Here is an 18,055-nt window from a genome sequence, read left to right on the forward strand (position 1 = left end):
CGTTCTATTCTTTAAGATAACGTATAATAGCTAGTATTTCTTTATTATATATTTTATAGTTATATTTCGCGAATAAATTCTTTTTTAAAAAGAATATATAGAATTATACGAAATCGTTTTTTCCTACCTAGAATAAAATACCGCCTATATACTATTTAGAAGTATTAACTTCTAGAAATATTTCTTTTATATAATTAAATAGAGCGAGGATCGAAGTTATTATAAATATCTTCTTTAGTCGTACGAACGCTATATCGACTTCTAAATTCTAATAGAAAGTCGAATTCTTTCGTATAAGTTTTATAATTAGTAAAATTATTTCCGAGAAACTCTTAATAAACTTTCGGTAGAAGTTTACGAAATTAATAAAACTCTAGACGCTCTTAATAGACTTAGATACTTACTATTCTTAAATTATAATAACCTTTACTAGATTTATTTATACGCCTTATTTCGTATCGATTATAAATTCTAAATACTTTATCGACTTAACTTCGAATTCGTATTTATCGATATCGACTTAAAGCTCTACTTCGCGGAGTCGACTTAAGACTTTTTATATATAGTTTTAATACTTTCGTTATATTCTCGAAGAATAAATTAAGATATTATCTATATACGCTAAGTAGAAAACGTTAAGATAATTTCGTAAGGCTTAGTTAATATATTTCTAGAACGTACTAGGCGCGTTAGTAAGTCTAAAAGAAGTAACTAGCTATTCGAAAAGGCTATATCTTATATAGAATACTATTATCTACTTATCTCCTTTTATAATTCGAATTTTATAAAAGGCCGCGATAATATCGAGCTTCGTATACTACTTTACTTACTCGATATTTCGTAGAGTCTTATAGATTAAGAATAGTAGATATCGATTCTTCTTTATTAATTTATTTAGTCCTCGATAATTAATATAGAATCGTAATTCTCCTTCTAGCTTTCGTACGAAAAGAACTAGAGCTACTATTAACGAGTTACTTACTCTAATAAATCTCTTATTAAGGAATTTAGTAAGTATACGTCGTAGTACTAAGAATTTATCTCGAGATATATTATATAGCGAGCTCTATAGAACTTAAGGTTTCTTTTCGTCTTTTAGTTCGAGGTTAATCGCGTAGTTAATTCTCTTCCCTCGTAAAGGAGGTAACTTCTCTACTTTCGTACGACTAAAGACGTCTAAGAAATAGTAGTACTATTAAGAAAGCTTCGTACGCGAATTAATAGGCGTCTTTACTCTAAGTACTTTTTTAATATTCGCTATCGTCGCCGAGAATACTTAAGTTTTCGTACGCTTCTTACTTTTTTAAGCTAGTAGACTAAATACTATAGCGAAGACTTAGCTATAGTCTAAGAGCGTATAGAGTTTCTATAGTATATTATAGACTTCTAGATCGAAATATTCTATTAAGAGAGAGTCGTTCGCGATATTAAGACGTATATTATTCTTCTTTATTTAGAGTAACTTAAGGATAATTTCGTACGCTAGGTTCGAAATAATATAGAAGAACGCTATTTTCTTATAGCTATTAATATCGACTTTAACCTTTACTACTTTAGAGATTTTAAATCGTACGAAAGAGTCGAATTTAGAGATTAAACGAGAAGTAATAGAAATACGCTTAAAAGAATAGCGAGAAGCGAAGCGAAAATTAATTAAGTTATATAATAAATAACTAGAATTAATTAAAGCTAATATATAATATTACTTATTTAAAAGTAATAAAACTATAAAGGATTAGTTATCTATCGAGGATTAAAAAGCCTTCTATTTCTTCTTCGTCTTCTTCGTACGCTTCTACCGACGACTTCTAGTAGAAGCTATTCTTTTAACGATTCCTCGTCTTTATTCGTAGTTTCTACTACTACTATCCTCCTTTCCGCCTTAGGTTATACGGCGGAAAGAAGAAGGTATTTAACGATAAAGTAATTCTATTAGTCGTAGTAAAGATATACTTTAAGCTCCTTTTTCTAGTTAAGTATCGCTTATAATATCTATAAAGCTCTCTATAGTCCTACCGAGGACGCTATAGCTTATACGATTAGCGTTTAATCTATCTTATTTTTTATATAGCTAATAGTATCGAACGAATTATTTCTAGACGTCTTTTCTCTAGCTTTCTTCTATCGAAGAGCTTCTAGATTTATACTAACTATATAGAGGAAAATATAGTATTCTCTATAGATTAATAGAATTAGCGTTATAACGAGGGCGCTCTTTAAGTCGTACGAAAGGTAGTTTAATATAAATATCTTCTTTATCGAGTCGGCCTAGTTTAGTTCGCCGGCCTTAAGTAGCGTACGATTAAACTCGACGAGAAATACGCTAAAGGACTTTTCGTTCTACTTTAGTTAAGAAAGCTTCCGTAATACTTTCTCTACGACGTCGACGTCCTCGTACGTCGCCTTTAATTAACTAATAAGTCCTTCTATATTTATTTCGAGGGTTAATTATACGAAATTAACCTACGAACTAATCTAGGTAAGGGCGTAGCCCCTTAGTCTACTATAGAGATACTAAAATCGTACGACTTCGATTTCTTCTTACTTATCGACTACTAACTTAGCTTAAGCTTAGGTAAGCTATAGCCGAAACTCTAATCTTTTTCTATTAAATTTAGCTAGCTTAAGGAGCTTAGCCTTTCGTTATATAGAGTTAAATTTCTATATAGCGCTCGTCGTCGTAGAAGTCGTTACTTTAGGCGTACGAGCTTATACTCTATTCTATTAGTTAAGTTAATTCTTAAGTACTATTATTCTTTAATTTTAAGCCTATAAGAGCTAGTATAGCTCTACCGTCTACGCTAGAGCGATTTCCGTTAGTTACTAATCGTTATCTATTTCGTACGCGATACTCTTTCGCTACGTACGATAGGAAGCTTTAAAATAATATAAGAGTTTAGCTAGAAATTTAGAGTAATTCGTCTAACTACCGTATAACGAGGATTCTAAAGCTAAGGAGAGAAAAGAAAAGAGAAAATCTATCTACTATACGAATAAAGGAAATACTTCCTACCCTCTCCTATAGTAGGTTAGTATAGTTCCCTAGAAGATAATCGATAGGGAGGAGTTACGTAGCTTCGGCTATATAGTTATATAGCCTAAAGGTGCGCTACGAGTAATCGCTCTAGGGCGTACTCTAGAGCTTTATACGGGTTTAACCCGTAATACTCTCTATAAGTTAGTTTTAACGGAAACTTAAGGAGTACTCAAAATAAGGTAGAATTTATAAGGCTACCTATTATAAGGATGAATTAAGTCTATAGAATAAAGTACTCCGTGTTAGATACGGCGAAAATTACTACGAAAAGAGCATCGAAGACTTCTAGGAATAGATCCTCTTTACCGACGAATTTCACTATAATCTAAGCCTTAATCCTAATCTAATAATCCTACGAGAGCTTGGTATACGATATAATAACGATAATATCGCTACTAGAGCTCCTAAAGGAGCCTTATTTATCCTACACGGCGCAGGATACGCTAATTAGCACCAAAGAGCGAGAAGCTTATATTTTAGTAGGATACTAAGGCGGAGAAGGCTACGATAGAGTAGACTTAGGAGCTAAAGAGGCATTTAAAGGAGTAAAGGCCTCCTCGACCTTAAAAACCGCGTCGCCGCCCTATAACTAAGTCATCTAAGGAGTATTAAGTTCGACTAGAGTAATATAGGAAAGATATAAATAAATAGTAGCTACTTTATCCTAAACTAGTGATTTTACAGCTAAAAGGTAACTTAATGACCGAAGCCTACTATATAAAGTATATTCTACTAGAATATATTGCCGCGATCGAGCAATTATAGGCGCAATTTCATCACCCTTTTTTCCTTGAGGAGGACGGTAATAGCTCTCACGGCACTCGCACTCAAGGCCTTGCAACTCAATTACGACAGCGCCACGGTATTCAGTGTTATTGGCACCCGCTATACTCACTAGATTTAAGCCCTGTAGAGGCCGCCTGGAATATACTAAAGTAGAGACTACGCTAGATACCGGGCGTCAATCAAATAACCTATGAGGAGCTTGTAGAGCTAGCGCAGGAGATCTGGCGGAATATTACTATGGAGGAGATCCGCAAGAGAATACGAGATATGCCTAGGCGATGTGATTTACTAGTAAAAACTGGTGGAAAGCGCATAAAAGGGCAGGATTGGTGGTCGGTAGAGGGTCAAAAAGCACATTATATTTCGGCTAAATATCGGGTGTCCCACGAATTATGACACCCGCTGGGTGCCGGACACACTGACTTTTGCTTACATAACACCAGCCCCTTTGCGCATCCCACCGGCTCCTACATCTATATCAGAAGGCATGGACTGCGAGGCCTCTTGGGTTGAATTATGGAGTCAAGTTATTGCGTTTGATTGATATGTATTGTATTATCCTGGAGAAAAGAAGGATACCACCTCTTTTGCCCTTTCTTCGCAACATAAGAAATATCATTGCCCGGCTATTTAGCTAAAACCAATAGTTTGTCAGGGCCGCTTGTTCATGCTCATGAGAGTTGTTGTAGGACAAAAAGTCAAGTCGTTTGGTAGGAATATTGCCCGAGTGTCCGGCACTATAGGGCCCACAATTACAAAATTCTGTTTGTTGTACATGGAGTTGAAAGCGGCAGATAGCCGTCTCAAAGAGCCTTTTCGCACTAATCATTGCATCATTCCGGAGAATCAAAAGGCCGTTGTGGTCGTGAGATACTATGTGCACAGTCGTGATAGCTCGGAACTGGAGCCCGACTTAGGTAAATCAATCGCGATCGCGAGGTCCCAAGATCCCTTGAATATCCATCTTGGGCCGTTTTGGATCAGGCTCTTGTGTGCCGTCATCTTTATTGGGCTGTTCATGCCGAGGCGACTGATGTACTCCCGGGCGGTACTGCGCTTCGGATATCGCAGGATCAATCGGCCCTATACTAGAAGGCGATGTACGAATAGGTGGCAATTGAAGGCTTGCTGATCCTTCCAAAGATAACAAAGGCTCGCCGGACATAGAAGAGGATGTCACCGAGCGTGGAAATATAGGATTGGAATATGTAGGAGGCCCCATTTGGCCTTGGATGGGAGGGAAGTTGTAGGGACTTGAATATGTAGACTTTGGTCGTAAGGAAGACTCAGGCGGAGAGTGGCTGTAAGTTGGCGACGGACCTGTCATAGATCCAGGCCCCACAGGATACGGCTGAGATGAGGGCACAAATGTGCCCACAGCCGTTGCGTGACTGGGTGATACCGAAGGAGGTGCATACATCGTTGGAAGTGGTGGCCCGCGTCCATATGATGTCTGGAGAGGTCTGATCGGCGGATATGTGGTCGATTGTATCAGGCTGATAGGGTCAGAGCCTGGATGTGTTCTCGGTGAATACGATATTGCCCCTGGTGGTAATGATTTGAATGTTCGTCCTGCCGAAGGGTCTTCTGGTTTCAGAGGGGGTCGGCCTCGCTTTTTGTGCTCTACATCTCGACATGAGTCCTACTAACGATTATTATTTGCTGTAAGCCAGGCTTCGGAGAACATACTTCTTTACCACTTTGGACACACCGTCGGCAGGGACGGCTTTCATCACATCTCAGGTGTTTCCTCTTACAATTTACACAAGCAGAAGTAACATGCGGCTTGGGTTTCCTCGTCGCCCTCGGAGAAATGGGACTTTGCGACAAAAATTCAGGATCGGTGACCGCCACGGTTGAGGTACTAGAACTTGGTCGGTAAGACGTAGAGGCGTATGGCCCAGGCTGAGGTACCAATTGCGTGAGTATTTCACCACCTCTTGCTCGAGTGCCTAACACTGATGCGGTCTGTTCCGAAGACGTGAGAGCAGGAGAGGTGAGGGCAGGGGCTGTCGTCGCTGGAGGAGTGAGAGAGCGCTTTCGCCGTCGACCAGCAATCTGAGGAGGATCAGTAGGGGGCTCCGGTGGGGGCGATCCGGACATGGGAGGTGAAGGAAGAGGTGCCCACAAGGGCGCAGCAATTGGTTTGGGCAAAGTCAGGTTTGTCGCAAATCTCGAGTTGTCGATACTGGACCGGTGTCGCTTGAAAGATGGGCAGAAGGGAGGAAAATGAGGTAGAGGTGAACACTGCATCAGGTCACCCCGAGTAGGCAATATCAAATCTGCATGAATAGCAGGCTCTTCCAAGTGACGGAGTCGAGGTGGTGCAAGCCTGGAGGTGAAGTTGAATTTCGTCCCAAACGTGTCCGTGCTCGGTATCGACTGGTATGCTGGTCGAACCCGTCCGCAAGATCAGTTCTTTTGAGGCGAAGTACCGATGTCTGTACATCCGACGCTTATTCCGATGTCCGTGCCAGTCCTTGGGAGTAAGTCAGTGGTGTGTCTTGGAGCCCAATGAACTCGAGGAGAGGTGGGCACAGCATATAGTACAGTCGCGCTGCATACCTTGTCAGTTGCCTTTGGCCCCGATTTTATACACAACCAATATTGACCAAATAGAGATCATAATATGATTAACGAACCGCGAACAGGAACTGGAGAACGAGTGATCGTCTTGAAAGTAGAATCTGGCAGGCACGCATTTGCAGCGAAGACAGGAGAGGCGGGTTCGCAATGAGAGGATTATAGCAACGGTGGAGAACCAGGAAAGAGCGTCCGAAGTGGTCGTGATTGTCGACAGAACAGCTGAAAGAGGTATCGAGTACGTACGCCTTTGTGTGCTGGAACACTTGGTGGCCTCGGGGAATGTACAAGTCACAACACAAATACGATCAGGCTTGAGTCCACACAAGAAAGGCGAGTGCTATGATGGGCGAGGAGTGGTGTTTGCCTTGCGACGCAGCAATGCAAAAGCGGCCTGGTCATGCAGACGGACAACCGAGAAGATAGAATTGCAGACAAATTTCCTCATGTTCGTGATCGTGGGTGATGATCTGCTCTATTGAAAGGCAGAATATTGGTCCAATAGTTCGAATAGCTCGCTCCACATTGGTATGATGGGGAGTCCAGGGATCCATGAAGGAGCTGAATGTTTGCATTAGCCTCTGCGTCTGACGGAGACTTGGCCATGTCTGCCGCTGTCAATTGCGACATGCTATAATCCGCAGCAAGCGACTGGCAGCATGGTGTGGATGAGGTTTCGCCGCTCGTGAGCAAGGTGGGCATCGGTCGCCCGGTAGCACCAGACAGTGGTGTCTCGGCAAGCCAGCGAAGCGATGGCACCAGCCACAAGCCACCCCAGGGATTGATCAACAGTGAGAGGGTTTGTCTGCATTCAGCTTCTTGGGATGGGTGGCAACCTGACAGGCCAAGGGGCAATCCAGCATAAGCTTTTCCTGGCCAGGGGGTTAGTGCGGTGGATCGGCAGACGTCCACGCCGGCGACTTTGATGCTGGCCAACCCCGGCGCCAGTAGCGGATACTAACGAATGGCTTTTCGATTCTTCCCTTGCTCGCCTCCAACAAGGCTCGGGGGTATCACCATTCGCCGGAGACTCGTTTGTGTCCAACAGGGAAGGCGCTTGAAAATAGTGATTGCTGGTCACGGACCTCCCCAATCGGTTCATTGGTGGTCGTGATAGTGATATGGAGAGACATTCAAAGACAAGCCAAAGGCGAGAATAAAATAGCCCACCGAGATCTGACGAATGACGAGGGATTCTGCGTCGGTCGTACGTTCCCCTGCCTGGATTAGGCATTCTACCGGAGGAAGTGAAAGCAATGAGGGTAAGGGTGCTTGTTGGTGGTGAATGGAGCTCGGCCCCCAAGGACCGAAAATTTACCTTGAGCCTTGTGTATTGTTATTTGCACGATCCAGAACAGAAGCGAATGTCTGGCATGAAACCCAGGATCAGAGGACGCCCTCCCAATAATCTCAAAGATCAGCCGGGCCTCATGCACCAGAAATAGGCATGTCTGCGCAACCGATGACGCGCTGGGACCCTCCGCAGTGGGTTGGATGTTCCACAAACGTCCTAGGTACGGGTGGAGGTTGTCCAGTGACATCGGACATCGGGCATCCGTCTACGAGGTACAGTTCGAGTCAGAGCTAAAACGGCAGGTCTTGGGCATTGAGCACGTAATGGGTGGAACGATTGATATTGGCCAAGGCGATATCGTTTGTCTTCGTCATGTTATCCGGGCCGCCTGGCCAGGGATTCAAGCCATTTGAGGATGTCCAGACAATCGATAACGAATGCTTTTGTCTGCCACAAGGCAACCCTGCTAGTTGTTTTCTCTTCGGGCATAACTAGAACGGACGGAGTAAGCAGACCGTGTTTCTTAGCTGGAGGTGTACCTAGCAGAGGCATTCACTCCAGCCACCGGCATGAAAACAACCCTTGATCTACCACTGCCTACCGCGCAGCATAAAAAAAAGGGCACACAGGCGCATGTTCCTGTGTTCTTGTTTCTGGGACTGACCGCCAATTACAGCGTCTCGTGATTGATCGTCTGGTCGAGCTAGCCTTGGGACAGGACGAGAAATTAACAAGTTAGCACCGTGGTCGTATCCAAGTGAACATGAAGACGACACACCCCTGCAAATAACAATGCACTTTCTCTCGAGGGTTCTGACTCCTCAGCCAGACCAGGGGTCGCGGGTTATTTCTGCCTTATCCGATGTCCGGCTTAGGCTCCCGCTGGCTCATCGTCCCGGCACTGGTTTCTCGCTTGTTAGGTGTCAAGCAATCCTCCGGCTGGGTCTGTGCGGGCCCCAGGGGCGAGAAGGAGATAGGCCCGAGACTTGCACGGTTAACCACGATTTTGTAGGCGGGGGTGAAGTTTACAAGGTGTTCCATAAATAATCTTATATGACGTCCCGTCAAACCACCTCGTATTTTGGACGTGTTGCTGAGTGATGATTATCGACCCATTTCGACAGAATAGAGTTCATGTGTCGATTTCTGGAGGTGACACGAGCATACACAAGTTTGGTGGACAAAGTTGGCTTTGAATCATGAGCCAGGTCACAAATCTGGTTACGACACGCCGAATTGCAAGTGTGGGAACCCATCCGAGATGGAACCCTGCCAAAGACCAGGGGTTTTAGCACTGGTGTCCGCCACCCTGGAGCAATCTTGAAAGGTGGCAGCCAACCGACAACTTGGCTCCCAATGGGGTATTACACCTGTGGCTGTGGGCTTAAATTGTTGACGTTGATCTCAATTGTGTTCGATAGCGGAGGGCGCGGCAAAAAGCGATGTATAACACTATTGATTTTTCCCTTGAAAAGAGCCCAACAGGGATAGTGGACTGCCAATGGCAGCACCACGGGGATTCGCGTGGGGCCCAAGCCAGGCGAGGAAAAGGATCGTTCCGATGGGTGACTTAATATTCTCCGCAAATCCAATTGCAAGCTTTGGGCATCAAGGGCGTACTGTGATTGCTGTCTGGCCTCGTAAACGTCCAATGTACATTTGGTGCCAGGAAGCGTCCACAGCTGGTATCCAGGATTGCTCATTTCGTCAAACTGCACTCTGTACAAATTGCCAGCCGGTGGATTACTGGTAGGGAAACCATGCGATCCCAGTTCCATTGACCTGGGCTGCATCTCCCAATCTCACGCCTTTCCCTTCCATATGCATGTCATGGGGGCCAGCAGATTCCAGTCCCCTGGCCCCGACAATTGATGGAAGCAAAAAGCGCAACGTTGGAAACTCTGTCTAGGGCAAGCCAGGGGTGCGACTGCGCGGTGGAAAACAGGAGACGCAACAAGCTCGTATCCCTCCGGGAGAGAATCCTGACCGTCGCATGGCGCGTGAGCCACAATTGGCCTTGAATAAACTGGTCGGCGGTGGCACCAAGTAATCACTAGTGCCTCAGGGTGGCAGCCTAGTCCAGGCATGATGGGCACGCCAACCGTTCACTAGAAGACATCTCCCGGCGAGCCTTGAAGACACTATTTTATTCTAGTGCTGCGCCTCTTCAGCCTCTTCCTTCATTCTTGGGGAACTCCAAAAGCCAGGCATGGGACCCCCTGCAAAGCTGAAAGCGTTTTGGTTTGTTGCTTGTTGCAAGTTAATCTCGTCAAAATCAATATGGCACGTGGAAGATCCAAGATGGGCAAAATGACATTGCAAAATTTCCGCCTTCAGACCAGGGAAGGGCCCCGGCATCCGGGGTCTCTCGTCTGTGCCCTGGACGAATTACTCCGTCGATGAAGAGACAACACTTCTCTAATTTGGTGCGGGGCCTGAAGCATCCAAAGTCTGCAACAGTCGAAGTGTCGTGTGTGCAACGTGAGTTGATACTCGACATCATATGTGGTTTCCCGAGGAGTCGAGGACTGTCGCCCGGCGATCTTTACCTAAAGCCCACCAGATCAGTGTAAGATACGTAGAATGAGGGGACCAACCTATCAACGTAGAGCTGCATATGGGAGTATTTCTAGTGATGCAGACTGGCGCCCTCGGTACTCGTAGGCTCTGAAAACACCGACCAGGGCACCGAAGACACGCCTAGTCCCCCAAATTTCGAATGGGTGCCACTGTTGGTACAGTCGACTCCACGCGAGAGACGAAGTATACCTAGGTACGAATACACTTTGTTTGGTACCCCGTGTTGCCTACCTTTCCCACCTCGGAGGCCATTTGGATTGTTAGGCACCTTGAACATGGGGCATTTTGCTAAGCGTGGGGCGACGGTAATTAACCAAATATTACATCGTCGTCGGCAAAGATCCATTATTTCAAATCTCAGTCCGCTTGGAATTCTCCGTACTCGTAGCACTTGGATTCGAAGTTATTTCCATGCTTTTGACGAGGGCACCGCTGTCGAGCGGACAATCATCATCTGATTTGTTTTCAACGATTTGGTTTCGCCCAGCTACTCTAAAAATTGGCCGTAGTGACTGGCAAGTCGTAGGATCTCAGAAAAGTACTGTTCTAGCAGCGTATACACACACACACTCACACATACACACTTGACTCAAAAAGTGAACCACAACAGATGTCCTGAGGTGTCTTGAGATATCTTGAGATAGGTAGGTTCGTGAATCTTCAATGTATGGTCCCGGGGTTCAAGTCACAGGACATGCCAAGCCTTGACATGACGACTTTCTATCAACACCTCGATTCTGTGACAATCTCGTCTGCTTCATCATGAGAGTCCAAACTCAACGCTAAAACACATGTCGGTTTCAACTCTTCACTCAAAACTCCCAATCTGCCTGAGAGTAAGTTTGTGAATGACACAAGACGAGCAGACGGCCCTTAAGCAGGTTCCTATCTTCAATGTGACAAGAAACGCGGAGTCGTTCACGTGAGCTTCAGACTACCTGAAAGCTACTTTCCCCGCCAAAAGAACCACACAACCCTCCTTTAGCTGGAGCTATACCAAGGTCTTTTTGACGCCATCCTAACCTGAGTAGCATAATCTCAATCTTAGCACCAGGTCACGGCCGAGAGCATCGACCCCTCGAACCCCTCGATAGTCTTGATCTGGTCTAAGAAGCAGTAACCATGGCGTCTGAAATCCCTCCTGAGGGAGATCCCCTTGTCGCCACCCTCCCCCCGGCGACCGACTACATGACCTATCTTACCCTGTTGGAATTCCAATTAACTCCTCAGAATCTCCCAACACTCAGCAGACTACTAGGCGATGATGATGGTACCCTGGCCAAAGAAATTGGCTGGGACCTGCTTAAGCTGGTGCTGCGATTCTTGGGTGACGCTCCAGACGAAGCCAACAAGTGCTTGGAGATTATTGCCCGCAGAGGCAACCCCCGAGAGGTGGTAGTGCGAGTAGCCGAGGAACTAGAGAAATTGGGCGATGGCGAAGACGACGACGATCTCAATGTGGATGACAATGACGACGATGAGCTGCCCACGTTTACAGGCGAGGCCCCTCGAGTCCATCTTGGAGCCATGGCTTTGGACGGCATGCCTCCTGTCAAGGCAAAAGCTACTGAAGCTGCTACTGCTACTGCTACTGCTACTGCTACTGTCGAACCCACCAGCGAAGCGGCCACCCCTGCACAACCACCGCCTGCTAACAGGGCATTGAAGTTGCAATCTCTCTTCAACATGCTCGGGATTCTCCATCCAAGAATTAAGACACAGTTCCCAAGCCGCTTCCTCGCCACATCTCTGCCAGCAGCCCTAGGAGCATACAGGCATGTTCCCATTACCACCGCCAGCACACTGTCTTTTCTGGCCGTTCTAGAACAGCTGGCCGGCAAGACACGACCACCACTTCCACCGCGAGCGAGCGAAACACAAGTTCCACTGGCGGCCACAGCGACCACAGCGACATCGACAGCGACATTGCCAGACCCGGAGGCCAAGACCGAAGAGGCAGAGAAAGGCGGGGGCGTCAACGTGCCATCCCACGACGAAAAGGCCATTATTTCCCGGCTGTTGCACGCTGTCCTGCTCGAGATCTTGGACGAATACCTATCGTCTCTTTCAGACGACCAGTTCCCATCCATGTCATGGACCAGCCGACTACGCGAGAAACTCGAACCTCAGAAGCTCCTCCCACGTAAAGGAACCGAGACCCAACTGTTCGAGGGCTCACCCGAACTCCAGGCACGAGAAGCCGTGCTTTCGAAGGTGCAGAAGATCAGCCTGGATCTGGGCTGCGATGCATCCGCCGAGATCAAGCGGCTCGTGCACGCGGACGACGTCGACGACGACGACGGACTCGAAGCGGAAACAGAGGAAGAACCGTCCGAGTACCCGACATCTCCGTCTCAGATCCCGCTCCCACAGAACGGAGTCATCTTCCTCTACGCATACCAGTCGTACCTGGACGCAGTCGGCGCTGGCGCCGGCGGCACCTCCAACCCTGGGGCTTCACTGCTTTCCATCCCGGCGATTGCTCAGCTGATCGACCATTCCTCCCCTCTCTCAGCAACCCCAGCGATCCCATCGGCCGCGCTGTTAGACTCGCTCCTCTCCCTGCTCTACCGACAAGCACTAACCGTCTCCCAACACGTTGAAGCCCAACACCAACAACAACAACAACAACAACAACAACAACAACAACAACAACAACAACAAACACCCCCACCGCCTCCTACACCCTCCCGTCCCGTCCCGTCCCCGGCCAAATTCCTCCTCCTGATCAGCACCCTCACGCAACTCTTCAGCATCACACCGTGGCCCTCCCTGCGCGACTCCGCGCACCGCATCGCAAGCCAACTCCTGCACGCGTACCCAAATCCATCGGTCCGCCTGCAGATCATCGCGCAGACGATCGAAGGCAGCACGCTGAGCTCCAACTGGGCGGAGTTCGAAGAGGACCCAGACCCACAGCCGGGCATCGACGAGGAAACGGGCCTCACGCGGAGCACGTCGGCGCTGGAGCCGCATCCCATCCCGCTTGCGCCGCCGCAGCAGCTGGGCGTGCTGAAGGCTGTCGGCGTCGATTGGTTGAAGGATGAGGTCGTGCGGTTTTTGAGCGTGCGGCGACTGCAGGGAGGCCAGCAAGCAGCCTCTGGACCTGCAGCTACAGAGCCGGGCTTGGACCCGAATCTGATCATGGACGAAAAGCACGAGGCGGAGATCAAAGGCAACGAATCGGCGCTCCTGGATCTCCTATTCCCCAAGGAGCTGCCGGCGCTTGGTGTCGTCGATCTAGCTCCAGGAGGGGGAGCTGAAGGAGAGCCAGAGGCAGAGGCAGAAGCAGAAGACAAAATATCCGACTTCTTGCTGCACATCCCCTTCTACATCTCGACGTTGAATCTGCTCAGCATCATCCTCGCACCACAGCCTAAGCCTCAGCCTGGGTCTCCCGCTCCGTCCTCGAATTCCGCATCGTTCACGAGCCGCGTCTCCGCGCATGTCACCTCGCTGGGCGCGTCACTGAAGGTCCTTACGTCTTTGCTTTCACAGGCGTCGTCGACTGCTGATGATGGATCCGCCGGCGACGCCTATCTGGCTGAGAGCCGAGCGGACGTCTTTGCGCTACTGGACGCGTATGAGCGCGCGTGTGTGGTCTTGGGAGAGTGAAGGGATTACCGGGGTGGAAGTTCGATTGGGATTGCGAGTGCACGGCCTTTAGGTGGGGAGATACATGGGAAGGAGAAATGACAGACACCAAAGGTTTGGGTTGGGTTGGGATTGCTGGAAAGAAGGTAAAGGCTAATTGGGTCAGGCCGTGGGGTTCGGGGTGCTCGTGGGAAGGCAGAGGAAAGGTGAAAGGGCCATGATGGGCTCCAAAAGCGAGACAATGACGGATGAATGAAACGATACAAAAGCAAACGGCTGAGACGAATGAGTGAAATAATTTGGGATGGGCATGTTGTAGTTTGCGCACATGCATGTTGTCGCCACGAGACGATAATGGCGGAGAAAGGATGGACAGCAGAATCGGGTTTGACCGCTCTGTGTGTAATTAAAGTACTTTTGCAAGGTAGTTAGTTGGTGGTGACCTTGATTTTTCTTGCCAACAGCGGCGTTTGAGAATGAAGAACAAATGTAAATGGACCGAACATCTGGAATTGAAAATGGTATCCTCGCGTTGAATAGTCAGCAATGGGGTTGCGATGTAGTCCGCGAAAGTGACTCCTGCTAGGGAAATGAACGATACTGGAATCCGTTCAAAGATCAGGAAATCGGAAGAGAAAATGTCACCCATGTAGGTGAGTGCTAGAATCTCAAGGGAAATAATGTATTTTACTTTCATGTGTAGGACTTCATCCTAGTCGAGTGGCTTGGGATTCTGAAGTCTCTCAGTATTTCACATACAGAAGCCACCCGAAAAGAGTCGAGGAAGAACAAGACGCTCGAGAGTTTGTATTAACTCCAATGGAATTCAAACAGAAACGGGAAAGCAAAACATCTTCCACGAATAACAATGTGCAGTTGTCTAAACCCAACGCCAGCAGACCATCGAAGTGCAATGACGAGGTAGAAGCCAAGTCTCAGTCAGTGTGAATGCCCCGTGAGGTCGTCAGTAGAAAAGGGAGTAATGAAGATGTGTCGACGCTGGCCCTGCCCCACACGATCAACGAGAAGCCAGGGACCCTCGAGACTAGGGCACGTCTGGTCATGCTGGGTGGACGGCCACACAAGGTCCTCCGAGACGCCCAAGCGCGACTCTCTCACGGCCTACGGGCGACGCGCTCCCCAAGGTTGCACCCCACGAAGACTTGCGGTCAATTCCGCACCCGGAATAAAGTCTCAAGTTCAGAGTTCAAGAGCACCCCACTTCGTTTCAATCCCGCCAAACAAGATGTCCGAGTCCAGTGTGCCGAGCGCCAAGTGCCAAGTGGTGCATATAATTCTGCATGTGGAACATCTTCGGACTGCTCCGGCCCGGAAGACACAATTGTCTGAAATTTTCCGGGTAACAAAGTGTCTCCTTCCTTGAAATTGGGGCCAACACCGGACTTTGCGGGCAGTGAGAGAAGCATGCTGTACGAGTACTCCAGATCTCGTGGGGTTTCCACTCGGTAATACTCGAGAGTATCGACTCAGTTCAGTGTTGGTTGTCTAATATTTTGATGGTTGTTCCAGTTTTCTCCGGGATGACCCTACCCCACTTCGACAGTTCGTCACATGCCACAGAGCCCATCTTTTGCATTTACGACCAGACGTCTTCCTGGTAAACGCCACTGCTGCGCATGCTCTTGACCACTTGCTCGGCTTTCTTTTCATCGATGCCTCGTTCTTGTGCAATAATTTGTCCGAGAACTTCATTAACCTCTCGGGCCATATGAGCAGCGTCACCGCAGACATAGAAGTTGGCCTTTTGTTGTAGAAGCTCATTGACAAGTTTTCCGTTTTGTTTGATAAGGTGTTGCACGTATATTTTGTGTGCTTGTTCTCGGGAAAAGGCATTGAAGATGGTGAGTTTGTCGCCGAGGGCTTGCTTGTATGCCTGCAACTGCAATTAGTAAATATTCTCAAAACATGAAACTCGCAGCCAACTCACCTCCCATTCTTCCTTGTAGAGCCAGTCCTCTGTAGACTTTCTGCACCCGAAGAAAAGAACCGTCTGCCCGACATCCTCACCCCTCTTCGCCAGCTCTGCACGCTCCTGCACGAATCCACGGAAAGGAGCAACTCCAGTGCCAGGGCCAACCATGATAATAGGCTTGTTTGGATTCGAAGGTAGCTTGAAATTCGAATGACGGACGTGGACCGGAACGTGAATACCATCGTACTTGTTGCGGGGGCCGGTGATGGAGTAAGTGAGGCCATGGGGAGATGGATCCGGATCGCCGTTCTGCTTTTGCTTCAAAGCCAGAAGATAATTCGTGGTGACACCCTTGACGATATGACCAGCACCGGGAATGCGAAGAGACTCAACCACGGCAGTGACAGAGATCTTCTGTGGCTGCACCACCGAAGAAGAAGAGATCGAGTAGTAGCGCGGTTGCAGTTTATTCAGACCTTCAACAAGACACGAGAAGGGGACAGCAGACCAGGGCTCACTGCTCACCGCTGAGATAGCCTGGGCAATATTGAGCATCTGAGACGATATCTTGTCTTTGAAGTAGTCGGCATCTGAACCCAACCTGGCGGCTTCCTTCTTGGCCTCCTCGTTTGGAGCAAAGGCAGCCAGAGTGGCCATGAATTGACGAGACACAGGAGCGCATATCTCAATGTGATATCGGACGGCGGCATCGTAAGTGGTGGGCGTTGGGAAGGGAACCTTGGCAGTGGGATCAAGGCCTTTCAGACTGATAACCGTGTGGCGCTTAGAGTCCAAGCCGAAAGTCTTGAGGAAACGATCCACTTCCATGCCAGCATTGGTTGGCCAGACTGCAATGTGGTCACCGGTTGTGTATGTCATGCCTGAACCTGAAATGTCAACCTCAACATGAAGGCAGTTGCGATCTTTGACGGTAAAGACCTCTCGGGATTCTGCAATGGGCGCGATGAATGGGTTGTGGGCATTGTATGGGCCCTTTTGAGAATTTTCAAGGTGGTTCTTGTTGGGTTCACCCAGATAGACGGTATCATCTTCGACAGACATGTCCTCCTTTTCTTCGACGCTGAATACGGGTTCGTAAACGGCTTCGCGTTCCTCGAGACCCATCTTCTCAGCCAAGGCAGCCCACATAGGTTCCTTCCATGCGAGAAAGTCTTCTTCCATTGTGCCTGCGCCATCGTCACCTTCGCCGGCGGTGCCAATTCTTTCAGCACCCAAGTTGGTCAGGATCTTGTCAAGATTCCGGACCATCAGGTTATAGTGCTCATATGTATTGTTTCCCAAGCCAAAAGCGACGTACTTCAGCTTTCCTAATGGCTTGTCTTCGCTGGCTTCGGAGAAGGAAGGAGGGTCGGCATTGATGAATTCCCAAAACTCAACCGCATTATCGGTAGGCTCACCCTCGCCATAGGTAGCCATGACAAAGAAGGCGATCTTGTCTTCGGGGAAAGTGTCGAGGTTCTCAAAGTCATAGTCTTCCAAGTCAGCAGTCATGGTACTGAGACCAAAGCGAGCATGGCCCTCTTTAGCCAAACGGGAGGCATAATCTTCAGCAGTGCCGGTCTGAGAACCATAGAATATGACACAGTTCTTGCCAGTCTCTTCTAGCTTCTCCACAATATTTCTGGAGCCCTTCTTTGAGGCGCTGCCATTGAGATTAGAGCTGGCATAAGGGTCCTTGGGAACGCCCCAGTAGGTGCCTTTGGTGAAATATGCAACACTACCAACGAGGAGGAGGAGGAGGACGATAATATCTAGAGTGTCGACCTGAGCCATAGTAGAGGGGTCGTAACTGACGGCAGAAAAGACGGGACGATGCGTGTGCCCTTGGGCTTGAATGAGTTGTTGCAGGAAAACCCAGATCTATGGGAGTGAAGTTACCGACAAACGGGGGAAAGGACAGACTGTACGGATCGGGATCTATTCAGAGCGAACAGCAACGTGGAGAGAGATTTGGCAGCGGATGAGGATTGACTTATGTGGCCTGATATGCCAAGATCCGGTGTGGGTTGGGATGTGGGAGGGTGCAGGTGCAGGTGCAGGCCTGGGTTGTTGGAATCACAGTCGCACTTGCCGTAGAGTTTGTGCAGTTTGGTGCCAAAGAGGCTCGGATCGGACCAACTGTTCGGGATTATTGATGGGTGGAAAATGAGAGAAGGGGCTGAGCGAACTTGGTTGGGCCCGTCTACTTGTACTTTGGCAAATACAAACCCCAAACGCAAGCCCAGCA

The 18,055-nt window shown here is 48.1% G+C and overlaps 3 protein-coding genes across 3 annotated transcripts; 1 reads left to right on the plus strand and 2 right to left on the minus strand.

The window, feature by feature from the left end:
* Positions 1–5,512: 5,512 nt before the first annotated feature.
* Positions 5,513–6,076, minus strand: A1O9_10787 (uncharacterized protein; the record flags this gene model as incomplete). The annotated part of the gene is made up of 1 exon (XM_013400018.1): positions 5,513–6,076. A coding segment is annotated over one exon (564 nt), but the record flags the coding sequence as incomplete, so codon positions are not given.
* A 5,326-nt stretch (positions 6,077–11,402) lies between these two features.
* Positions 11,403–13,895, plus strand: A1O9_10788 (uncharacterized protein; the record flags this gene model as incomplete). Its single annotated transcript, XM_013400019.1, has 1 exon — positions 11,403–13,895. The coding sequence occupies one exon, from the start codon at positions 11,403–11,405 to the stop codon at positions 13,893–13,895; it is 2,493 nt and encodes an 830-aa protein (XP_013255473.1).
* A 1,576-nt stretch (positions 13,896–15,471) lies between these two features.
* A1O9_10789 (NADPH-cytochrome P450 reductase) lies at positions 15,472–17,601 on the minus strand (the record flags this gene model as incomplete). The annotated part of the gene is made up of 2 exons (XM_013400020.1): positions 15,472–15,768; positions 15,823–17,601. The coding sequence occupies 2 exons, from the start codon at positions 17,599–17,601 to the stop codon at positions 15,472–15,474; spliced, it is 2,076 nt and encodes a 691-aa protein (XP_013255474.1).
* Between the last annotated feature and the right edge of the window lie 454 nt (positions 17,602–18,055).

Source organism: Exophiala aquamarina, assembly GCF_000709125.1.
Source record: "Exophiala aquamarina CBS 119918 chromosome Unknown aczIA-supercont1.15, whole genome shotgun sequence".
Classification (NCBI taxonomy): Eukaryota; Fungi; Ascomycota; class Eurotiomycetes; order Chaetothyriales; family Herpotrichiellaceae; genus Exophiala; species Exophiala aquamarina.